At 43.1% G+C, this 25,738-nt stretch overlaps 2 protein-coding genes across 3 annotated transcripts; both read right to left on the bottom strand.

The window, feature by feature from the left end:
* Positions 1-921: 921 nt before the first annotated feature.
* On the bottom strand, positions 922-13,118 carry manba (mannosidase, beta A, lysosomal). 2 transcript variants are annotated; one of them, XM_058077525.1, is made up of 17 exons: positions 12,608-13,118; positions 12,295-12,389; positions 12,105-12,210; positions 11,852-12,025; positions 10,837-10,960; positions 10,589-10,758; positions 10,395-10,508; positions 9,205-9,356; positions 9,021-9,138; positions 7,872-7,958; positions 6,020-6,187; positions 5,729-5,947; positions 4,107-4,271; positions 3,885-4,029; positions 3,639-3,781; positions 1,236-1,496; positions 922-1,165 (listed from the first exon to the last, which is right to left on the bottom strand). In XM_058077525.1, exons 1-17 carry the CDS (start codon positions 12,788-12,790, stop codon positions 935-937), a joined length of 2,655 nt encoding a protein of 884 aa, XP_057933508.1. In that variant the 5' UTR covers positions 12,791-13,118; the 3' UTR covers positions 922-934. The 2 variants fall into 2 exon arrangements, with proteins under 2 accessions (XP_057933508.1, XP_057933509.1); XM_058077526.1 differs by lacking the exons at positions 12,295-12,389; positions 12,608-13,118 and having other exon boundaries at positions 10,585-10,758.
* Positions 13,119-14,037: 919 nt separating this feature from the next.
* On the bottom strand, positions 14,038-25,738 carry LOC131132182 (ubiquitin-conjugating enzyme E2 D3-like). The gene is made up of 7 exons (XM_058077575.1): positions 25,290-25,738; positions 20,734-20,797; positions 20,537-20,568; positions 20,352-20,429; positions 18,769-18,874; positions 18,493-18,586; positions 14,038-14,923 (listed from the first exon to the last, which is right to left on the bottom strand). Exons 1-7 carry the CDS (start codon positions 25,311-25,313, stop codon positions 14,878-14,880), a joined length of 444 nt encoding a protein of 147 aa, XP_057933558.1. The 5' UTR covers positions 25,314-25,738; the 3' UTR covers positions 14,038-14,877.

Here is a 25,738-nt window from a genome sequence, read left to right as displayed (position 1 = left end):
GGAAAAAAGAACGTGTCACATTAACAAATGGCCCAAGTGCTAACGTTGACTGCTAATCGAACAGCTGCAAGTTTGCAAAATAACACGTGAGTGCTGGGGGAGTTGTCGCCCTCTAGTGGCAGCTGGTGGTCAACGCACGATGACGCCATGAACTTGACATTGTGATTCCCTCTCGTGGAAGCGCCAAAATGTCCGCCATAACAAACAAAAGAAAACAACGGAGTACAAAGTGAAGAGCGAATAAGTTCACAAATATGAATACCAATAAAATACGTCACTTTTATGTGGAAGTCGTTGTTGTCTCCATTGGACTACTAAACCGGAAGCTAACTGGCTAGTCAGAGTGGAGGGGAAGCTCCGGTTGATCGCGCTCAGCAAAACACTACCCCTAGCGTTTTGGCGGAGAATTACACTTCTAGCCGGCCAAAGCGCTGTCAATGGATCAAGACGTTGTCAGAAGAAAGGTAATAAAGATAGACCTATTCGAAGAATAAGTCAGGCACGATAGCCAGTGAGCGGTGCTAGCTTCAACACCAAAGTAAGGCCCTTTCAACGATTGTTGGTGCACAGACACCACAGGGGGGCGCTAATTCCCCACAGCTGCTCAACGTGAATGATCGTGTTTTTAGATTTAGCAGAAGTTTGGTGCGCTTTGCAGAGACTGAAGAAGTCTACCACAGCGTAATAGAGTAGAAATTATTTATACTGGGATTGTGTAAAGTATATGTACATATATTGTATAAAAAAGGGGGTGTGGGGGCATGAAGTCATTAAGTAGTCTCTAGTCCCTCCCACCACTGTGTTCAGCAATGTATGAGAGCCTAAAATGGTATAAATTAAGTGATTTTGCGATCCTATACAATTCACGGTAACACAAAAAATGTGCATGGGTGCCCACCGCCACCAAGTTAACGCCATCTCTTCACCAAGTGGATCAAGGTGAATAAATGTCACTCAAAGACGTGACAGTGAGGGATCTGGAGAGTTCTGCAACACTGGTGGGTCTCCATGTGTGAAAAACCACCGTCCTGTTCCTGGAAAGCATCAGGAAGCCGTTGGAGCTGAAGCGTCCAGGAATATTTCTGGCGTCAAGCCACACAAAAGGAGCAACGGCGGCGGATCGGAGCTGGACAACCAATCCCTCCTTATCTACCTGCACTTTGGCCTGCAGGGAACACGCGGCACCACATTAAAAGTGTACACCTAAATAAACAAATCGCCTTACCACGACTTACCACGATGTTGGGCCGCCGGAGGCCCCGAGCATCTTTGAGCGAGCACAGGAAGTGGTGGTTGGAGGGCCCTTGCTGCTGCCCCCTGCTGTCCTCCAACTGGAAGGTGAGGAGGCAGTCCAGGCGGGTGCAGCCAGCGCATCCTGCGAGCAGGGTGCTGATTGGCTGTTGAAACACCGTCATCGCACTTCCTCCTGGGATGAGAAGCAGCTTGGATTTCAGGGTGCAAACAGGATCAGGATCGCTCCACTTGTACACGTACACCTGACGGAGCAAACACAGCAAATGCAGCTTGTTTATTTCCATTCTATCCCAGCTGTCTTTGAGCCAGAAGCAGGGTTGATATAATGTAAAATACATATTTTATAATTCTCATATGTATATATATATATATATATATATATATATATATATACTGTATATATATATATATATATATACTGTATATATATATATATATATATATATATTTACAACTGCGATTGGCTGGCGACCACTCCAGGGTGTACGCCGCCTTGCGCCAAAATACAGCTGAGATAGGCTCCAGCATACCCCTGTGACCCTGATGAGCATAAGCGCCATAGAAGATAGCAATATTTATAAATACAGCCTATTACTACCACTACTAGAATAATAATCCCTCGTTTATCACGGTTTAATGGTTGTGATAAATTCATTTCTACAAAGTAGCATTCCTTATTTAAAAACCAAATGGCACAAAAACCTGTTTATGACCTTCTAAATAGTGTTTTTCATATTGTTAGAGCGGGCGGCACGGCGGTCTCGCGGTTAGCGTGCAGACCTCCCAGCTCGGAGACCAGGGTTCAATTCCACCCTCTGCCATCTCTGTGTGGAGTTTGCATGTTCTCCCCGTGCATGCGTAGGTGTTCTCCGGGTACTCCGGTTTCCTCCCACATTCTAAAAACATGCTAGGTTAATTGGCCACTCCAAATTGTCCATAGGTATGAATGTGAGTGTGAATGGTTGTTTGTCTATATGTGCCCCGTGATTGGCTGGCCACCAGTCCGGGGTGTACTCCGCCTCTCGCCTGAAGACAGCTGGGACAGGCTCCAGCACTCCCCGCGACCCTCGTGAGGAAAAGCGGTAGAAAATGAATGAATGAATGAATATTGTTAGAGCCCTCTAGAAATACAATAACACCCCTATAGTCACATTGACACTTATATTACCCAGTATGGTAGATACAGTCAGAGAAAATGAGACATAAGAGTCATGTTTGCATGTGTTCTGGACGTGTGGATTGGGGCTTCAGTTGACTTTTAGCTGGAGTCCGTCCACAGTAGCCTGTGTTATGATTATGATGATTGTTATGTTGGTGCCTGTTGTGAGTAGTGTAATTCAAACCTGGAATAACTTGTTGTAGTCTGGTGCGTGTTACTGGTGACACCTAGTGGCCAGTGTAAACTACGGTTCTTTTAGTTCAGTTAGTCCTTGTACGCTTGAAGATGCTTAATTTAGGCCAGGGGTCTCAAAACGCGGCCCGCAGGACACTAGTTTGAGGCCCCCGCCTTGATATGAAAGTAGTTTAATGTTAGGGCGGCCCGCGCAAGTTTGATACGGATGCTGTATGGTATCATGTACCCAGAAAAAATGATTACGTTTGATTCATGTTCATGTTAAAGGTTAAATAACTGTTAATAGTTATCCTCCCTATGCGTGTGGAAGTGGTAAGTTTTTGGCTTTTTAAGTTTAAAGGAAATAACTTGAAGGCTACCGTTTAGGTCGCTAGCTCTCTAGTTTGCGAGTTAGCATGTGTCTCAAGACCCTGCAGTTGCGCAATATGTTGTAAATAAAAAGAGTATAAATGTGACTATAGTCGTGTTTTGTCATGTCTACAGGGCTCTAATAATGCTTTGTTCATTTTAATCTGAAAAAAATCATTTGTCTACCCACCAACTATATGTGGTTTCTTATGTTTTTATTATTTGCCGTTTTATTATTATTATTATTATTATATTTATTTATTTATTAGTGATTGATTGATTTTCTTTATTCTTGATTTGTTTATTTTTCATCTTATTTTGTGTAGAAAAATAAAAAGTAAGATATTTGAGAACAGTGGAATGTTTTATCAGAGCTTTTATTGTAGAAAATTGGAACCAAAGCGAAGTTTTTTTTATTTTTTTGTTTTTAATAAATGCAGGTTTTTTTTGTTTTTTTTTGGAAAACCTGATGCGGCCCAGTCTCACCCAGACCTGAGCTCCAGTGGCCCCAAGTAAATTGAGTTTGAGACCCCTGATTTAGGCCAACAATATTTTTGGACAAATAATATTATATTATTAATTTATTCATTTTGAAAAATCGCGGCAATGGCTGAAGTAAAAATATTCCTGTTTGTTTTTTTTTGTGGATTTTGGACCATGATGGATAATTAAAGAAACATACCACAGCTCTGACTTGAATCTCTCGACTTAGATCCGACACGGCGTAGATGAACAGCGTGTCGCTATCCTCGAAGCTAACAGGAAGAATGTCGGCAAAGAAGTCCTGAGCGAAATAATGCAGCATTTTCCACTTCCCGCCAAACTCTACAGGGAGCGGAGGGAACAAACAGGAAGTCAGGAGTCTCACCCGCGTGAAGAAGCGTTGGCGTTGGCTCAAGGGCATGGAGCCCTTGAGATGTTCGCTCACCAATGGAGGACCAAGAGGGCGCCTGCCAAATGTCATTGAGCTGCCAGTAGAGGGCGCCCATGGTGTGGCCTTTGCCATCTACGATCTCGCTGCGGCTACGGCGGTAAAAGTCGGTCTGAGTCTTCACGCATTGAGCCTGCATCACCTGGAAACGTAACACGAGTTTGTTTGTAGTGACGATTACTGCCCCCCGCAGGACTGCAGCGGAACAGTTGAGCCAACCTGCGTCAGGTAGAGCGTGTCTTTAAACCTCCGGAGGGGCTGGCTGGAGTTGGGCAGGTTGAAGTGTATGGCAGCCTGCTCTAACATCTGCTGGTTGCCATCCAGGTGGTGCTGGCGGTGGGAGGAGAAGGTGCTGTTGTAGCTCCAGTCCTCTGGAACGGAGACCTGCACCATCCAGAGACCAAGAGCATCTCAATAGGATTCAGGAATAAATATCATTGGAAAACAATTTGGCTTTCTGGATCGGATTAAGTGGATTTTAATTTTTTGTATTATTAAAAATCTACTCTGTTAAGAGGCCATATTTGACAGGGAACTCCCACATTTGAAGGTTGCTCCACCCAGACGCCAAAGTGCTGACGCCTTTAGTACCAGGACCAGGCGGCGGGAGCACATTACACCAGTTTTAAAGTGGCTACATTGGCTCCCCGTCCGCTTCAGGATGGATTTTAAGATTCTCTTACTGGTTTTTAAACGTCTTAACGGCCTAAATGGCACCTTGTAATTTATCTGATCTGCTTTTACCATATCAACCCCCGCGGACCCTGCGGTCCTCCGGCATTGGCCTTTTAACAATACCAAAACCCAGGATGAAAACCCACGGTGAGGCAGCATTTAGCCACTATGGCCCCCACCTGTGGAACAGCCTGCCGGAGAGCCTCAGGACTGCAGAGACTGTTGATATTAAAAAAAAAAAAGATTAAAGACACACCTTTTTAATCAGGCTTTTAACTCATATTTTTAAACTTTTCTTATGTTTTTATCTTTTTAGTCTTATTTTATGCTTTTAGTTTTTAGCTTTTAACGCCAGTGTTTCCTCAGAGGGGGTCCTCCACACTGGGGGCTGTGTCGGGTCTGCTGAGTGGGTGCCATCCTTGGGTCCCTTTGACCCGGCCGGCTGGGGTTCCTCCCTTTGATGTGGGGGTCCGCCCGTCTGTCGGAGTCGGGGGACCCGGGTGTTGGTCCCCCGATGGCACGCCAGGTGGTGTTTCCTTGATCCTCAGTGCCATGCCATGTCTCCCTACTGTGTGTGATTGTGTGTGTGTGTGTCTAGTATGGAGGGTGGAAGGGAGGGGCTTTCTAAGTAATTGTTTTTCCTTTTAATTGTGGTAATTGTTTTAAATTCTGTAAAGCACTTTGTGTTGCACGTCTTTGCAGGAAAAGTGCTCTACAAAGTTGATTTGATTTGAATAGTACCAACTTTATACGCTGCCCTCTAACGGTTGGAGTGAAAAACTGCAAGACAAATATGCATTCATTCGTTCATTCATTTTCTACCGCTTTTTCCTCACGAGGGTCGCGGGGGTGCTGGAGCCTATCCCAGCTGTCTTGGGGTGAGAGGCGGGGTACACCATGGACTGGTCGCGAGCCAATCACAGGGCACATATAGACAAACAACCATTCACACTCACATTCATACCTATGGACAATTTGGAGTGGCTAATTAACCTAGCATGTTTTTGGAATGTGGGAGGAAACCGGAGTACCCGGAGAAAACCCACGCATGCACAGGGAGAACATGCAAACTCCACACAACGATGCCCAAGGGTGGAATTGAACCCTGTGCGCGCTAACCACACGACCGCCGTGTCGCCAACAAATATGCAAATGAAGCCATTTACCGGCTGCAGTGTGGAGAAAGAAGGCCAGGACTGGAAGCCGTACTCGGAGGCGAAGCGTGTCCGAGGGAAAGCCCGCCAGTCCAAGCAGTCGTGGCGGTAGCTGTAAAAGTGGGTGTCGCCATAGTGGGGGTCGTAGGGATCGGCCGCCACGTAGCCTTCACGCTCCGACTGTGCTCCGTTTGTCGGACTAGAGATCAGGAAAGGACGGCTGGGATCCTCCTGCGGGACACGGTGACCTGTCAGCATCTCTCGCTGGGATGCAAATCTCGCCGAGATTCAGTTCTTCCCAACCTCCTTGACCGCAGCCATGATGTTGTCCACGTACAGCGTCACGTAGTCTTTCAGGTACGTCTGCCTCTGCCAGGGTGGGATGTCGAACCAGTTTGTCGCCAGCGCTGCTTCGTTTTCATTGTTTGCGCCCCAAACGATGATGGATGGGTGAGACTTCAGACGCCAAACCTGTGAATAAAAGCAACGTTTCAGGTGAGGAAAGAGTTGGAAATAAGAATAAAAGTAATAACATTTACAAGAATAAAGTTGTAAATTCACAATAAAGTCCCAGATTTATCAGAATATTATGTGAATAAAGTTGTACATTTTCAAGAATTAACAAAAATTTACAGGGAAAATAGTCAGCAATTATGCGAATAAAGTCGTAGAACTCCAGGAAAAATTTGTAATATTACATGTCATACGCGTTGGAGGGAAAATAGAGCGTAGCTCTTCCTTTTCATAGCTGTCTCAGGCGATGCCCGTTACAACGGAGTATTCAAATAATGTGAGATTTCGAGAATAAAGTCCAGAACAAAAGTCAGAAATTTGTCATACATACATTTAGGAGAAAAAAGTAGCAATATTACAAGACTAATGTCGTAAATGTACAGGAAAAAAAGTAGTCGATTTCGCCTATTCCGCCTCCCACGTACTGCATGTTGCCTTTCCGGGTGTGGGTTCCGGAATGTGTTGAATATTGCAATCGATAGATCGATAGATCTTCTTTATTGTCATTGCACAATAACACAGCAGTGAAATTGCCAACGAAATGTCGTTGTCTGGCTGCCGTATAATAATAAATAATAATGTGGAGAATAAATAGATGACATCAAATATGAACAGTAATTTGTACAAGTAATTTAGAATAAATAATAATCATTTAAAGCAGGGGTCTCAAACTCAATTTACTTGGGGGCCACTGGAGCTAGGGTCTGGGCGAGACTGGGCCGCATCAGGTTTTACAAAAAAAAAAAAAAAACGCATTTATTAAAAACAGAAAAATGAATAAACTTTGCTTTGGTTCCAATTTTCAACAATAAAAGCTCTGATAAAACATTCCACTGTTCTCAAATATCTGACTTTTTATTTTTCTACACAAAATAAGATGAAAAATAAATAAACAAATCAAGAATAAAGAAAATCAATCAGTCAGTAATGAATAAATAAATATAATAATAATAATAAAATGGCAAATAATAAAAACTTAAGAAAGCACATATTGTTGGTGGGTAGACAAATGATTTTTTTCAGATTAAAATGAACAAAGCATTATTAGAGCCCTGTAGACATGACAAAACACGACTATAGTCACATTTATACTCTTTTTATTTACAACATATTGCGCAACTGCAGGGTCTTGAGACACATGCTAACTCGCAAACTAGAGAGCTAGCGACCTAAACGGTAGCCTTCAAGTTATTTCCTTTAAACTTAAATAGCCAAAAACTTACCACTTCCACACGGATAGGGAGGATAACTATTAACAGTTATTTAGCCTTTAACATGAACATGAATCAAACGTAATAATTTTTTCTGGGTACATGATACCATACAGCATCCATATCAAACTTGCGCGGGCTGCACTAACATTAAACTTTCCTATCAAGGCGGGGGCCTCAAACTAGTGTCCTGCGGGCCACATTTGCGTGTGCGTGTGGGCAGGTAGAGGGGTTGATTTGGCATTGAGCAGTCTGATGGCCAGGGGGAAGTAGCTGTCTCTAAACCTGGTTGTTCTACAGCAAATGCTGCAGAGCCTTCTCCCCGACGCCAGGCGAGAAAACATGACACATGTGCTTCCACTAACGGGGGGGATTCGTAGTCTGGAAAATACGCTAGCCAGTGCTTGAGGGGCAGCGAGCGACTCCCTCACCTGTTGGATGACTTCTTCTCTGACGGTGCCAATGAAGTCCTCCTCTGTTGGATACGTCGCACAAGCAAACATGAAATCCTGCCACACCTAAAAGACCAAAATACTCCAGAATTGTACAACAAAGGTCTCCAAAGTACACGAGTTCCCTATTTCTATATTAAATGGCCTTTTCCCCGCCATGAATAAATGAATGTATGGGAACGAGTGTAACATTGATAGTAGGGCATGTCATCTTCTAAGTACCCCGTGCAGGACAGTGGAACCTCGTTAGCATCATTAAGTTGCTTCAGGAGGACTGACAGATGCTATCCAAATACATTTTTCCCCAGAGGAAATCATGGAAATCCAATGAAAATGTTAACACAAAACATGTTTTTGTAAATTGACAGTTATAGTCGACATAACTAAATACATATATATGAGGAATTGACAGGATTTAAGGTTGTAAAACTTTTGTGTTAGCATTTCTGAGAGCCAACTGCTGATGACATCATAGACGGGCGACATGGTTGCCATGTTGTTTGCTAGCTAACAGGATGCTAACAAGGAAGGACATTCATTCATTTTCTACCGCTTTTTCCTCACGAGGGTCGCGGGCGGTGCTGGAGCCTATCCCAGCTGTCTTGGGGCGAGAGGCAGGGTACACCCTGGACTGGTGGCCAGCCAATCACAGGGCACATATAGACAAACAACCATTCACACTCACATTCATACCTATGGACAATTTGGAGTGGCTAATTAACCTAGCATGTTTTTGGAATGTGGGAGGAAACCGGAGTACCCGGAGAAAACCCACGCATGCACGGGGAGAACATGCAAACTCCACACAGAGATGGCCGAGTGTGGAATTGAACCCTGGTCTCCTAGCTGTGAGATCTGCGCGCTAACCATGAGACCGCCGTGCCGCCAAGGCAGGTCATGTTCTAATAAAAAAAAAAAAAATCTACATTAGGAATACAGATGGACTCATGCAGTGTACTAAGCAGAGAATGCACGCAAAAAGGAGGCAAAATCGTGGGGTCAATTTTTGACATTAACCAAAAAACACGCTAAGCGGGGTGGACACTAACCGAGGTTCCACTGTACTTTATGTGTCTGTGCACTGACTTCAGTTTAGACCTTTTTTAAATGTTTCTTCTGTGTAGTTACCATGAGTCCCATCTCGTCACACAAACTGTAGAAGACATCTTGTTCATAAACTCCTCCTCCCCAAACTCGCAGCGTGTTCATGTTGGCGTCCACCGCTGACTTCAGCAAGTTCCTCAAGCTGGAAAAACACGTCAAATGATTAGGGAACATATTTTACACAAAGAGCACTTAACAAAGCACTCACACGTCAGGCGTGATCTGGTCCTGGAAGGCGTGCGCTGGGATCCAGTTGGAGCCTTTCAGGAAAACTGACTTCCCGTTGATGCGGAAATAAAAACTCAGGCCAGGAGAGCCGGGAATGGGCTCCTGGATGAGTTCAACTGTGCGGAAATACACCTGTACAAAAGGAGTTGGGATCACACGGCTTTGGACGACATTCATCCTCTTGGCATTGTGCTTTAGTCCTTACGGCTCCGCCCATTTGGGCTTCCTTAAATACACTTTATTAGGTACACCTTGGGAAGGGTTTCCCTCTGCTGTGGACTCAACAAAACATGACGAGTCTGTCTCATAGTTGACACAGCTCTTGTATGGGGTCTCATTAGATCAGGGGTGCTCACACTTTTTCAGCATGCGAGCTACTTTTAAAATGACCGAGTCAAAATGATCTACCCACTACAAAAATGCAAAACATCTATTTATTTTCAAATGTATTGAGGATTATTTGTACGTACAATGTATGTTGATGTACCTTACATAACCAAATGAGCCAATATTGCAAAACACACATAATTAACAATTAACATTTTTTGTAATTACCTCCACATTACTCCACATTTCCCTTCTTTGGTACAGCGATGGTAGAATGGCATATGAGGCAAACGCACTTCGAAAAAGACATTGTGAAAAAAAAGTCCACCTCCCATTCCGTATGGAAGTGATATGTTTTTGCCTTTTTACTTGGTCCAGCTCCTCCACTCATTTTAGTGACCATAAACTTTAGCGAGGGCTTGAAATCTGACGCAATTCGCCGACTAGCTTAGCACTTTGCATCGTTGTTTACGCATGAGCGGTGACCTAAAGGTCAAAATTCAGTTGTCATCTGACTGGTTGTCCTGTATGTCAATCAAGTAACGGGGATGGATGATAGGCTGACATCGTAAGTTCTGCTGCACTTAGAGACGTTGTTTGATTTGATTGGTCGCCCGAAGGGCAACATTCAGTTGTCATCTGAATGGCTCTCCTGTATATCAATCAAGTGACGGCATTGATGCTAGGATGATATTTTTTTAATGTCACGCCGCGATCGACCAGCGATCGACCAGTACCACCTCCACGATCGACCGGTAGATCGCGATCGACTTAATGAGCACCCCTGCATTAGATGATGCAGGTGTACCTAATGAAGTGTCCAGTATAATGAAGGCCTCTCACCTTTGACTCTCGGTCCAGGAGAAACAATCCGTCCTGAGACGACACCGTGACAAGGAGGCGGTATGAAGGTTGCTCGCCGAGGCCGTTGGGCCACCACAGCCTGACGGGACTACTCTGCGGGCGGAAGGACAGTTGTTGATGTTTACAGATTGTATGTAGTTCCAAACACACATACAAAAAAAACACATACACACCGTGTTGATATGCAAAGTGAAGATTTGTTTGGTTGTCCCCGGAAGAAACCGAGAGGGGAGCGTCCGCTGTGACAGCAGCTCAGGGACGGTGAGCGTGATCTTGGCATGTGTCGGCCGCAGCGCCTCCATGAGGAGCTCGACCTGAAGGGTCCACTGAGAGAGGCTTGTGTCTGGAACACGGAAAGAGATTGTTATTGTTATTATGTACTTCAGCCCAAAACAAATGATGATGATAAGCTTTGCTGTACTGTAAAGGGGGACAGCTGAAAACTGGACCAGCCGCATTGCATCGAAGGCCTCCAGCCGGACTCCTTTCCACAGCCCCATGGTGGGGAAGGACGGGCCCCAGTCCCAGCTGAAGGAGCTCTGTTCCTGCGGCAAAACATGGCAGTACTCATATGAACACTGTCTAGTATTAAAATATATAAATTTGTCCTGTGACCCTTCTAGCTGAATGAGTTCACCTCGTGTACATGTCCACCATTTTGTCCACCAAAAAACAACAACTTCTCTAGACTTCTGAAAATGCAACTGGACCATAAACTACCGTCTAGAGGCGTACAAACATCCCTCATTTGCTTAAAAAGACTTTCCAAAGTATCGGAATGCTGAATGAATAACATAATAACGGGTAATTTAACTAATTACTTTTACTGTCAGCATAACGCCGTTACCATTTTTGACACCCCGTTACTGCACGTTATTGATGCCGCCTAAAAATATATCACCGACTTCATAACTCATCTGCAGCGGTGAGATAGTTGCAGAGCGACAACGGAGGGGGAGATAACCACATAAGCAATGATGATTGGCTCAGATTTTAGTAAAATTGCGTCTTCAGCCAATCAGAGAACTTCAGTGGGCGGGTGTTTAGAGCACACAAGCAATTAGATTGGCTAAGGTTTAGTAAAATTACGTATTCGGCCAATCAGTGAGTGGGCGGGTGTTTAGAGCACATAAGCAATTAGGATTGGCTAAAGGTTTAGTAAAATTGCGTCTTCAGCCAATCAGAGAACTCGTGTGGGAGGGTGTTTAGAGCACATAAGCAATGAGGATTGGCTAAGGTTCAGTAAAATTGCGTCTTCAGCCAATCAGAGAACTTATGGGGTGGGCGGGTGTTTAGAGCACGTTCAAACAGCGTTTGCCAAATGGAAGTACAGACACTACTTTAGCCTCGTTGATGTCAAAGGTAAAATGTACATTATGTCCCCGAAAAAAAAACTTTGTCCACGTCAAGAGCCAGGAGTAAACTGTAAAACTAACCTTCCTGATGAAATTGACGTGACACAGCCCCTTCTGAACATCCGGAGGACACTCGGGAGGAACTCTGTAGGCAGAATGAGCTTTCCTCCTCTCGTTTGCGTACAAGACTGGAGACAGGAAGTCCACCCTCAGCACGTTCTCCTCCTCCTTCAGCAGCTTTCCCACGGGGAAGAACTTAACATGAACAGCAGATGGACACGTATGAAGTGCACGTCGTGGAGAGGATGGTGAGCTGCTCACTTGATCCACGCACATATTGGCGAAACATGTTGTCAGTGCGGCCAACGAATACATCATTGAGCCAAACTGACGCTACCGTGTCCACGCCATCGAAGATGAGGAGCACTTCCTGCTTGGACCTGTTTGTGATCACATTTGGCAGTTAGAAACTCCGCTCTGAAGCTGAAGCGTTCTGGGGAGACTACAGGGTGGACTTCACGGACCTCAGCTGGTCGGACACGGCAAATGTGGTCACGTAGGTCCAGTTGTCCAGAGAGATCCACTGATAAGCCAGGTCATTGAACCGGAAGTATGGGTCCTGAAAGACACATAAAATGTTTAGATGACATGTTTTACATTTAACTCACCGGGAGGTCATATCTATTGCAATATAAAATATACGGACACAAACATAAAATCTACAAAAAAAATGTGCCTTGCTCGTGTAAGGATAAATACTTCCCGAGCAGGCGTTTTCTTTTGTAACATTGAGTAAATGTTCGAAATACAACACCATCGTCATGAGTGGTTCGTCACCTGGATGAAGCCTCGCTGCAGCAAAGCCGAGTGGACGCAGCCTGGCACCCGGGCGGGGAGCGACAAGGACTGGTTGGAGTTCCACAAGCTCCATAGGCCGTCCAGACTTTGAAGAGGTTGACTCCAAACTTCCAGAAGTGGCGCCAATGATAAAAGGACGCAAATGAAGACGCGCTGAATCATTGCTGTCACGTTAGATTGCCTTCATTCGTTGCTTGTGGAACTTGAACGTTTAGAACTAACGTTTTGGTGTCGGCAGTTGCTTCTGGTGTTATCGTATGACGGGTAGTCAGCTGACAAGAGCTCGCCGCACACAAAATACGTCATCAGGAGTCGCCTGGAACCACTCTGAATCACATGTTTATGGTTTGAAGGACTCAGCCGACCCATCCGACGAAGGCCGGGCATTCGGAGGCTCCTCCTCAATCCGCCACTAGCCTTGGCTGCGTCCCAATGGAAGTTGAGTTGCCCTTGTTGGCTTCCGAAAGGCACTTGCCCTCGGGGTAATCCCCGCCGCCATCATGAGTGTCGATCCATTTATCGAATAAGCTGAAGTGAACGTGAGATCTACACCAGGGAGCGGGCTAAATTCAAATATGGAATAATTTAAAATAAAATAATCGGCAACTATTTTTATTTGCAAGCTGTATGTCGCCATAACCTACCATTTATAGTGGAGAGCCATGATTGAAAGGGAACAAGGGAAGGCGCGTTGCATTTAATACTTCCACATTCACTTGACGTCGGCCACGATATCATACCAAGTGCCAATGGGAAGGCAACGAGGGTAACTCCAACCACTATTGTAACGCAGCCCGTCACGTGTCATTCTTGTCACGTGTCTCCTCTGGCGTCATGACGGGATGCTATCTGCCATGTCGCAACAAAAGGAGAGCGAAAACATGATGCGGGAGCCAAGGGGAACAAATAAAATATTACATTACAGAAATAAAAGTTATTGTTTGAATTTTACAGGAGAGAGGCTCTCTGTCTGGAGTTTATCCGGCTCTGAGGCAAATAATCGTAACTGCTCATTTGTTTCTATACGTTCACCTTGGTCAGCAATAACACATTTTTAAAGTGCTTTTGAAAATATTTAAAATACCTAAACTTGTTTTTACGTTTTAATATTACAACATATGACTTACTTAGGTCATAAAATAGCATACTGCACAGTATGAAGCTGGAGGGTAGGTTAAATATACACAGTATAATCTTCAATGTATATAATATACATAGTATACATAAAGCTCTCTGCAAGATGACTGAAATTAGTGTGTCACCGGCTTTTTCATGTATAAAAGCAATGTTTCTAAATGTAATGTTAAAATACCTCATGTAATGTTAAAATACCCGTCTCATGGCGCTCATGTCTTTTACGCTCCTGGATACGTTTTATCTCCAAACTTCAACAAATCACAGCCACAATGTTAAGGTTTAAGTAACTTTATTGAAGGGAAAACTAAAAACAGAGCCACAAGTTGATTATCAACCATCGGCTTAGCATCAATACTTTGAGGGCTACAAGAAGACAGTGTTCAAGTGGGCGTAAGCTAAGAGCTCGTCTACTGGCGTCTAGAGTATGGAAAAAAAATAAAAAATTAAAGTAATAGAACACCTCGGAGGGGAACCAAATTCTTCCAAGTGTTGGGCCTTACAATGCTCTTAACTTGCAGCAACATCAGATATAGTAGCCTACCTTGATTAACATGCATAAAATACAACATTGAGGTACTTATATTTTGTTTCCTTAACACTGAATAGACTGCAGTGCTTTCTCTGTACACGCCTCGATAGTGGAAGAAGATACGCTTCTTTCCTGGGGTAATAGTTTCCTATGCTAGTGATCAGAAAGAGGTTGTGATGCCATCGATCCTACACACGCTCACAGGAGCCACGAGCCAGTTTCAGCATTTTTCCTATCAATCTTCTCGTCAAATTAAAATCAAGCATATTTTGATGTTGGGAATTACAACTTTCCCGCTGGTCTATGTATTTGTTTGTGTGTGTATGTATTAACAAAATTGCTCATGCACACAGTGGGTGTTTGCAACCAACGTTACTTTAAACTCCAGATAGAAAAATTCCCAGAAACTGGCGCATGTCCTGAGAGCAAACACTATCTTCTTATTAGCGCACAGGTGGGGGGAAAGAAGGAGGGTGTAAAATGCTGATTAACCAAAAAAAAACAAAAAAACCCAGAGTGAAAAAGAAAAAAAAATCCTCAAATTTTCAGTCTGAAACAGAAAACATTTTTCCAGACCATGCCATCACATTGCATATTTTTGTGTCCATTCTTTTGCCATTTTGGCGTACCTGCAAAGAGAAAAGACAAAGGAGGTTAGCATTAAGTTTGTCAGGTTTTCACTTTAGTACATGCACCCGAGCGCCATTGCCAGACCGACTGTTGTATTTACAAAATACAACTTTGACAACACCTCATCTGTTTCAGAGACACAACACTCAGCATCGTCAACAATTTGCAAGAACAACCTTGCATGCAAAGTACAATGCCTCCTAAATCTCTATTGGTTTGTACAAAATACTTTAAAACACTGGATTTAGTCTTTTTTTATTATGTTACACTGAAGCTAATGAATGAATAAAATACTTCTTAGCATTAATGTAACTTTATTATTATAGTGGCCAGGTGCAGACATCGAGCCATAGGTTCCCAGTCCTGACTTCAACTCTACTCAGTTCTACTTACACTTTAGGCTCAATCCCAAGGATTCGTAGACCCGCAAAGTCACGATTTTTGGTCAAATAAAATAATGTGTTGGAAAATGGACTTTTTTCCAGAAAAGATTTAATTAACCGCAAGTCGGTAATCTTTTATAAATACGTGATAATGCCGTTAAGATGTACTGCATGCATACATGGACCACGATGTTTGCATGTTTTTTTGGTTGAGATTTCACACTTTGTTCAGCGGTCTTTAAAACACGCCATGGTTGTGTGTTGTGAGGTTCAGCCTTGGAAGCACCAGCTTTGACAGTCAACCACTCAAGAGTTGCCAAAGGTGACTACGTTATTGTATGATGGCCTTAGGAAGTCCTTAGTGGAATTACAACAGGCAATGTGGATTACGTAGACCCGGCTTGGAGAAACGACTTCAGCCTCACAACACCATTCCGATCCATCGTTTCATGGATTATATCTAACAAAAATTTGTGGGTATCTTTTCAGTTTGTAGTCAAGTGGGAAGGGGAGGATTCTGAAGCTATATCTATTCAAATAGTTTTATGGCAAGCGATGAGAAATCGGGGGCAAAAGCAGAGGCAAACGTCAATGTCAACAATTCAGATGGCAGCGTTGTTTTTTGCAGGCATGTGTGTGTGTCAAAAATAAATGTATCAATTACGCGTGTTTTGCCATTTGCTGGTGGTCCCAGAATGCAACCTCTTTGAAAGGCAGGGATCTATGTACATCAACAAGTTGCCTCACCTAAAATGTCCCAATATTATAGTTATTATTCTGCATTCAAAATAAGAAATATCCCACTTGGAATGCACTTAGTTGATTATATAGGCCAGTGATTTTCAACCACAGTGCGGCGGCACACTAGTGTGCCTTGAGAAATTGTCAGGTGTGCCGTGAGGAATTATCCAATTATCACTTTTTATAATTAACATTTATTAATCATCATTTGCAAATATGTCAATATCCACGTATACGTGGACCCAAATATTCCAATTGCATTTGGTTTATTTGCTCAAACTGAAAGAATGTAACCTTTGTATACGCCTCATTCCGAAAGAATAGTGCCAATCCCAATGAATATATAATGGGATTAACAGGGGTGGAATATTCCTTTCCCCAATCCGATCGAGGTATCTTGTAGCCGCTCAAACGGAAAGTTGTCAGGGTGCATTCTTCTTCTGTTGTTTATTGGCGGTTGGCAAGCAGCTTTGGTGTGCATTAGCGCCATCTGTGGAACAGAATTTAAACCCTTCTCTACGCCATTCATAAGTCCATAAGTCAAAAGAAAATATATATCTATATAAAACATGTACCCAGTTTAATTATAAAATATTAGCAAGATTGAATTTGATCCTTTCCTGGTTAAATTTATATCGCATGCTCAGATATGACGTAACACGCAGATCCAGATGTTCTTCACTTTTAAAAATGGAGGCCAGCAATCGGCACTGGACTGCTACGGAAAGTTTGTTTTTGATCCAAACTAAATTTCAAGACTGGACAAACGAAAAACTGGCAATACGGAATTATTCCAACAAGTGAAAGAACAACTCGGGGAAGTCGGTATCACGTGATGTTGATGTTTACGTTTTACTGGGCATGCCCCATTGACTATTCTGTTTGATTATAGCGACGCATGTAGACAAGAGATTGGAATATTCCTTTCCATGTATACCATTGTTTCCGGAAAAGTCATTCGGAAAGAGAAAAACTCCTCATGTAAACATGGCTACTGTGTCTGTGGTGTAAAGGCATAGCAATGTAATATTGGTCCGTGTGGCAACACCTAGCTCGTTCCTCCTATAGACTTAGTGATGTTTTCCAATGTAAAAAAACGTGCCGTGGCTCAAAAAAGGTTGAAAAACACTGATATAGGCCGTTTAATTCAATAAAATGTAATATAAACTACTTAATTACGCAGATGAACACCATTGTTGATGCAGTATGACAAATAGCTTAAATCCCTTACATCCACCCCTGGAAAATTGGATCGGGGCAGCTATCATTTGGGTATTTTTCCATCTTGTATGACTTGTTATTCCAGGATAAAGATCAAGTCCTGCTCTGTAACCCGACTGTTGGGTTCACAGATGGGCGGGGGAAGTCAACTAGGGCGGGGTGTGTGTGTGTGTGTTCTTTTAACTGAAACTGACTGAAAGACAAGCGCGACTACTGCACAAGAGCAAATACACGGGTACACACACAGATTAGTATCAGTCACACGTAGGCATGGGCCGGTTACCAGGTTCCAGGTATAACACGGTATGGAAAAGTCTGTCCATCATACTGTTCCTGCGATATGAGAGGAAGTGAAGGTCCACGCAGCCACTATGTGGAAATACTTTATCATGTCCTGTGTAACGCCCTACAGTCGAAACTGGGCTTCGTTGTGTTGAAACCACGGGCGCGTGCCATGTTGGCAAAAATCGGGCATAGATGGCACCGTCCTTACCTCCTGCCTGGTTAGCAGTACGCGGTACGGCCATGCCATTGTTGGTAGTCCTATTGCTCAGGTCAGGGGTCACCAATGGATGACATGTGATTCCGAAAGCGAAAGCGGTCGAGCACCCATTAACCATGTCTTGGTTGGCAACAATCAATGACCCGGAAAAGTGTGACCTGCATGTTCACCGCTATGAAATAACATATTATAAGGTTTTTTTAATGACTTATGTTAAGACCTTGAGCCACTTGATTGCATTATTTTTCTAAGAAAATATGCGTTGACTTATAGCCAGAGTAGACTGCATTCAATTAGAAAAAAACGTTTTCTTTTAAATTACACACTTTCATCATATTCTATGACATTTTTTTTAATGACGAATTTTTTCATGCTTTTCAGAAAGATTTCAAAATAACACTTTATAGCTGTAATTAAGATACCTTGAAAACATAATTGCAAGGCAGCGTCACAATGGCATACCGGCCCATGCCAAGTCACATGTTCGGTAAAGCCCATACATTGACTTTGTCAACACTATCAGTTGTACAAATGACAATCAATCCAATCAATCAATCAATCCCAGAGCGCCAGCCAAGATGCAGCGGCGCTTACCCCGCCTAAAGCATGGCGTACTTGGCTGTCCACTCCTGAGCTAGTTTATTGTACCTGGGAGTGAAAGCACGTTACGCCCCTGTACATTCTCATTTGCATTGTCTGGACATTCGAAAGGAAGACTCACTTGGTGTTATCCGTTTTGTAGATTCGTGCAATCTCTGGCACTAGGGGGTCATCAGGGTTGGGGTCGCATAGGAGTGAGCAAATGGAGAGAAGAACTGCACGGAGATAGAAGGGGGAGAAGGAAGAATCATTAGGTGTGTTGTTCTAGAAAGAGCCAAACACAATGACGCATGGTTTTATGAGGAAATGTTAGTTTCCTGGTAAACAAGCCAACACAACAAAGAGCCTATTACACTTCCAACTTCCTCATCAAGCAAACGACACCTGGTGATCTTACCTTTAGAAATAGTAAGTGCTGGAGACCACTGTGATCTGAGAATGTCCAGACAGATACTGCCGTTACTGTTAATATTTGGGTGGTAAATTCTTGTTGTGAACGCAACCTGCAGAGAGCCAAAGGAATAAAGGGGATGATTAATGCCGAGCCAGTTAGATCAGCTTGATTCTTTCAAGTGGAATGTCAGGTATGACTCCACGGACGACAGGCCACCTGAAAAATGTTCACAGACGACTGGTTTGTTTTTTTCCTTTAGCATTTACAAAATATACTTTCGCTTTTGGGTGGCATGAATACAATACAGGCCAAAGTTGGTCCCCAAACCATTAATAAGGCAAGAAATTCCACCAAGTAACCATGACAATGCACACCTGTCAAGGAAAAACCATTTCAGGTGACGACCTCATGAAGCTCATCAGGAACCCCAAGGGTTTGCAGTGCTATGAAAAACGCAAAGGGTGGCTACTTTGATGAATCTAAACATATTTAGAGTTATTTCACACACGTGTGAAATTCAAAATTCCACGTGTTCACTCATCTCCAATGTGCTGTAAATGTTGACGGAAAGAGAAGGTGGGTTGACAAGTTTGGCCTGTACTGTATGTTCATATACAGTCTGGCCTGTACTGTATGTTCATATACAGTATCGTCAGCACACAACATTCAAACGAACACAGCAGAACCTCTACATTTGATGTACAGTTCCGAGTTGAACACAACGTCACATGAGGCTTGTACAGATTTGATGAGTAATATGCCATTCAACCGTCAAGTCTGTACTACAGTAAACCTCGGCTATATCGGATTCAATTGTTCCCACTGGTTTTGTCCGATATAAGCGGAATCCGTTATATGCGTATACCGGAAAATGTCCGTTTTACGCATATATCGGATTTATATCCGGTATATGCGTAAATCGGATTTTATCCGTTATAAAAAGGCACTTCCTTGACTATGTTTCCAATGTACCTGGACACGCAGGCAACGCTGCAAATGACGTCGTATAGCGGCCTGTCACGATTTGGCGAATCGGAGCGCCACGATGCGGCCATCCGATATATGTGAGGGAAATTGAATGGAAATGCTTTGGAACGGGACTGGAGATTTTGTCCGAAATAGGCGAAATCCGTTATAAAAAATCCGATATATGCAATGAATTTTTATTGGAAATGCATTACAGAAAAATCGGTTCTTTTTATCTGTCCGTTGTGAGCGAATTTCCGATATATCCGAGTCCGATATATCCGAGGTTTACTGTAGTTTACAAGTCAGTGATAATGCCGGTAAAATGTACCAATGTCAAAAAAACCTATACATTTGGTCTAGCTTAGCCGTTAGCATGGCTTCTCTGTCTTAGCTTAGCTATTTCTCATCCTCATTAGTAATGTACTTGTAAGAATTGAGGTGTAGGTGTAGCGGCTCTGCAAATACTTCAGCTGCTACATTACTTTGGCGATTTGTGGCAGCTTGTCACGCTCTCGGTTGCATCATTACTATGCATTATCGCGTTTATCCATCATTGGCACTTCCTATCACTGCGTTGAAATGCACGCTGTATTTGTTAGATGTGGATTGTAGCTTACCTTGGGTGGTTTGAAGGGGTAGTCTGTTGGGAAATGAATAGTCAAGAAGAAAACACCCCCCTGATATGGACTGTCACTCTGAAAGAAAGACATTTAAAAAAAGATCCACATCTCGTGTCAGCAGCTTCACATTGTCAACATAAAAATCATCACAAATATATCAGGGCAAGGACGTTGGTACTCACAGGTCCCATGATTGTGGCTTGCCAGTGAAACACTGCCGATAGGAAGAAGGTCAAAGGTCACACAGTGTGAATGAAACGTGCCAAGTAATTACATAAATGCAGATGTAAGCCTGGGAGTATGGGCCGTTAGCAAATATTGCTTTAAAACACCCATTATGTATTATCTAGAACTGATACACAGGAAAAAAAACCCTTACTGTCATCACCCACTGGGCCAGCGGAGCACTGTGCTGGGGGGTCACGAGCCAGGTCATGAAGCTCCTAAAATGTTTAAAAAAAAAAAATCAATTCAGGATTCAACTTCTTAAAAGGGGGTTGTTTGACAAACAAAACGTTACATGCGCCTGCAGAAATCCATCCCCGTGTCTACAGTCGGACTGGACGAGTATGTACAGTAATCCTTGTTAATCACAGTTAATTGGTTGCAGTCTCAAACGTGAAAATGAATTTTCACAGGAATCCTTCTTTAGAAATGGAATATTTTCCGTTTACGACCTAAATGGTTTTTAAAGCATTATTCAGAGCCCTCCAGACATGAAATAATCCTATTTTATACTGATATTACACCATGTAGTAGACATGATACAGCTTGGACATACTGACTTCCTGCATTGGCTATTGCGTCATCAATGTCAAGTTACTGACACCTAGTGACCGCCATTGTACGATAATGTGGCCGTTAGTGGTCAAGGAGAGACTCGCCATGTACTTAATTAACAACTGAACACTCACACAGGAGCTGCTGTCGTCCACAACTCACCAGTCACTCGCCACAATGCTGACACCTGGCTAAACACTGACAATCTTGGCTAGCTGTCGCTACATGTCGCAGCCCAGGCCCCACTCCATAAAAGGGGTCAGATATCACGTCTTGTGAATGCCTTATAATTGTTTGAAGCCGTGGTGGTGGGCTGCATGGGAGGGTCTGCAATTTGTAAAAATTGACATACATTTTTATGCCTGGTTTATTAACTTTAATTTTAAATCAAACTTTGCATTATATCTCTGATTATATCTACAATACTGGGTAATACTACAGGTGTTAAGGTGAAACAGTTTTGTTTATTTAATGTTTAAATAAATACATTTAGAAAGTTGTAGACAGGTTTTGGATGGTGCAACTATAAGATTTTTTTTTATAGAAATATAGAATACTTAGTAGAAATCCACTTCTAACGGTCGGGTCTGGAACAAATTAACCACAATAAAGCTATTACTCTAATGTGTTACGGACCTATATTCAAAATTTAAATAACTGGGCATTGTAAATACTCCAACAGTCATTTTTAATGCCGCTTATGCTCATTAGGGCTTCAGTGGTATGCTGGAGCCTATCCCAGCTAACTTCAGGCAAGAGGCAGGCAAGACCATGGCCCGGTCACCAGCCAACTAAAGACTAAAAATGTTAGAAACAGTTCTTGATACACAATAATACAAATATTTATATAAATAAATACGGGTGGTAGTCTACTACCTTCCACTACAGGAAGTAGTGTTATCATTTAAATTTTTTCATTTACACTAAAAACCATCTGATTTCTGGGTGGGCGGGGCTTAGAGAAGAAAACTGCAACATTTTGGTGAGAATGCTGGAATTTCCCCAACTTGTGTTGAAATGGCAAAAGCCTGATAGTCTTACTTTAATAAATATACATGTGTATATTCTTAAATGACACTTGGAAGTCTCGTGTTGATCTCCCTCCAGCCCTGTCTTCTGCATTCTGTCTCTCACACACCAACTCCCCTCACGTCCTCCTTCACTACATCCATAAACCTCCTCCACCTGGAAGCTCTAAACGCAGCATCCTTCTACCGATATAATCACCATCTCTCCTCTGGACATGTCCAAACTATCTCAGTCTGTCCATTCTGACTTTATCTCCAAGGCCTCTAACATGTAATGTCCCTCTAATGTACTCCTTCCTGATCCTATCCATCCTGGTCATTCCCAATGAGAACCTCAGCATCCTCGTCTCTGCTACCTACAGTTCTGCTTCCTGTCTTTTCCTCAATGGCACTAGACCAAACAACATGGCTGGTCTCAACACAGTTTTGTATACCTTTCCAATTTTTCTCCACCCGTTCCACCTTGCCTGCACACACTTGTTCACCTCCTTTTCACAGTCTCCAATGTCCTGAACTGTTGAAGTACTTTAAATTATCCACCTTCAGTAGCTCTTCTCCCAGTAACCTCACTCTTCCACTTTGGTCCCCCTCATTCACACACGTACTCCGTCTTGCTGCAGCTAATCTAAGTTGTAAAAATTTTGCCAAACCAAAAACACATCGGATGCCCTTCCAGACAACCCTATACTCTCCCAGGCTTGGGTCTGGCACAACAAAGCACTGGCTTGTACCCCATTGAGGCTACATTGGGCGATCATTTTTTATATACACCGGTACAAATGCTGCCAATTATACAAAATCACGAATAGATTTCATGACGTCAGTGACTGCCGTTGCGGTGCACTGTATTGATGCATTGCCATTTCGCGTTTCCTAGCATGGTCCAGCGCCGACGGAGAAAGCAGAGCAAACGAGAGAGCAAATGAGTATGGCTGAAGGGAGAGGAGAAACGGAGACCATAGACGTCAATATTGTTGGCAAATATGGAGGTACAGCTGTAATAGGGAAGTGGTTTGCTTTCGTTAGAGCAGATGTAGTACAGACGTGTAGTCGAGCAACTCAACCATATTTTTGCTTCGTGGTCTAATGTTGTGAAATCAGCTACAACTGGGTTGCTTTGGGCACCCTCAACAGAGTGCCATAGGCAAGCTTACTTTTCATTGGAAAAGCTTTTTATACAAGACTCTGCTGAATTTAAAACGATATGGAGTCCCAAAACACTGTTTCATACTAAGGTCCACATCGCCCAACCTTAGGGATGAGCGATATGGACCAAAACTTGTATCCCGATATGTTTAGGTAGAATATCAATATACAATATATTGCCCCATATTTTTTTCCATAAAGTGCATTTAGACAAGTCACAGCCAAATATGTGTGCAAAGTTTTATTTAAATATCTGAAAAAGAAATATTCAATATTTAAAAAAATATCGTTTTATGACCCAACCCTACCCAACCCCAGTTATATTATATTGCCCCATATTTTTTCCCATAAAGTGCATTTAGACAAAAGTCACAGCCAAATATGTGTGCAAAGTTTTATTTAAATATCTGAAAAAAATATTTATTCAATATTTTAAAAAATACCCTACCCAACCCCAGTTCCATGTTTTTATAGCCCCAGAACACAATATTCTATACGTCCCTTGAAAGATCAGTCAAGATCCTCTAAAATGGCTATGGTACCGGTGGGGCTGTCTTTAGAAAAACGGCTGGGATTGAATCAGTTAAGCAAAATGACTTTTGTGTTCTTTTGTTGTTAGTTTGTCGATGTTATGGCTTTACATTTTACATTTTAATAGACATTTGGGTCTAATTTGGGTCTGGGGGCTAACAATGTGAAACCCTGTCTTGGACGTCTGCCTTGGAAGCTCTTAATAGTCGCTAATTTAGCTTTAGCTCAGCGGTTTTCAAGGCGTGACGCGCCAGAATACTTCAGGTGAGGCGAGCGGCTTGAGAAGAATTCCACCAACCAACTGCTACGCTAACTTGAGTTGTGTTTAAAGGCAAAATTAGTTGACTTCTAGCCCAGTGTACCAAATATGGGTGATGTTCCAAGTCAGCGGTTCTCTACTGGTTGGGTGTCACACAAAAGTAGTTTCCATCAACGTCGGGAGAAAAAAAAAAGTCAATTAAAGAATGTTTTATTTTGCTTTGCTTCAAAAGTGGGTCACGACTTAGTGACCATTGGAAAATGTGTCTTGGTATAAGCCCATTGGAGAACCCCTGTCCGAGATGAAGTTGTTTTGGGTTATTGGTACGGCAGGTATGACAACTGCCAAGTTGTTGCTGTTTTTGTGTACTTGATGCAAACAATTGCCAAACTATTTTTCCCACAAAGCTCCTCCAAGTTCAAGAGCTCAGAGTACGTGTGGAGGGAAACATGTTATGGTCTGCACCAGTTGGAGCAGGATGAGACCAAACCATATGTAACACACACACCAGCTTTTTATTTTTAGGCCTACAGCTATTTTAAAGCGAGGTGGGGGCCGCTGCCCCACCCGGCCTTCAGTAAACACATTTTGCCATTTAAAAATGTATGTCCCTCGAGTAAGTCCATGTTACTTTGCCAGTCTTTTCAATTTAAGGCGGCGTGGGCAATTTAACATACCGGAGATATGTTTCATGAGGACACCACTGACGTGCAAAACACACTCATGGTGAAATATGACTCAAGGTTTCTGGTAACGACGCTTGTGTGAACTGTTGCTAAATTGTTACAACACCTGCTTTTGCTGTGTGGCATTAACGGCATACCCCGACCACATATAAACTCGGTGTTTATAAAATGTTTGTGTTTATATTTATGTAAGATGTATGCAGTGAATGTCGGGCCTCCCTCCTTGCTCACGTCAGCTAGCATGCTATCCGACATTTGTACTTGTGTCCACCACTCGACAACCTAGCGGTGTATATGAAAGTTATATCGGTATTTAATGTGTGCGGTGCTTAAAAACAAATATATATTACTACAAAGACTGTTTCAAAACTCAACCGAACATGTTTCACGACATACGCTTGACCGGGAAGCTAGGGGCGACGAGCCAGCTAGCTCGGCACTTAGCTAGCGAGATAGCAAGCAAGCAAGCAATCAAGCGCTTAATGGCTGTCGAGTATAATCTTACCTTGTTAATCCTTTTCAAAGCCATCCTCTCTTGAAATTATGCCCTTAATGGTCTCAGCGATGAAGGCCAGGCGTGATGGTGCCAGGATGCTTCACTTGCTCCTCAATTCACCGACGCAAGTGTCAACTCGGCGGCCTTTCTCCTCGAGCTAGCACAGTTAGCCTACAAGCTAAAGCAATTACGTATGCGCGGAGTTCGTAAAGTGGCTACTTTTAAAGCAGCTTAGTTTTGTTATTTATTATTATTTCTACCACAAAGCAGTGACTTGTTTCAATAGTCTTCCCCTAACTGTTGCTGTTCCCTCGGGGGACGGATAGATGTGTGCCAGGTGGCGGAACCCGGACCACGAAGCTCGAACTGCCGATGTCGTTAGCCAACTAGCGGCTGTCCGCATGCAAGCGAGCCTTTATGACGCGGAGGCGGTGCAGCTGCTCGATGACTGACGGCCC

The sequence above is a fragment of the Doryrhamphus excisus genome, chromosome 7 (genome assembly GCF_030265055.1).
Source record: "Doryrhamphus excisus isolate RoL2022-K1 chromosome 7, RoL_Dexc_1.0, whole genome shotgun sequence".
Lineage (NCBI taxonomy): Eukaryota > Metazoa > Chordata > Actinopteri > Syngnathiformes > Syngnathidae > Doryrhamphus > Doryrhamphus excisus.
This window is presented reverse-complemented; position numbering and strand designations above follow the sequence as displayed.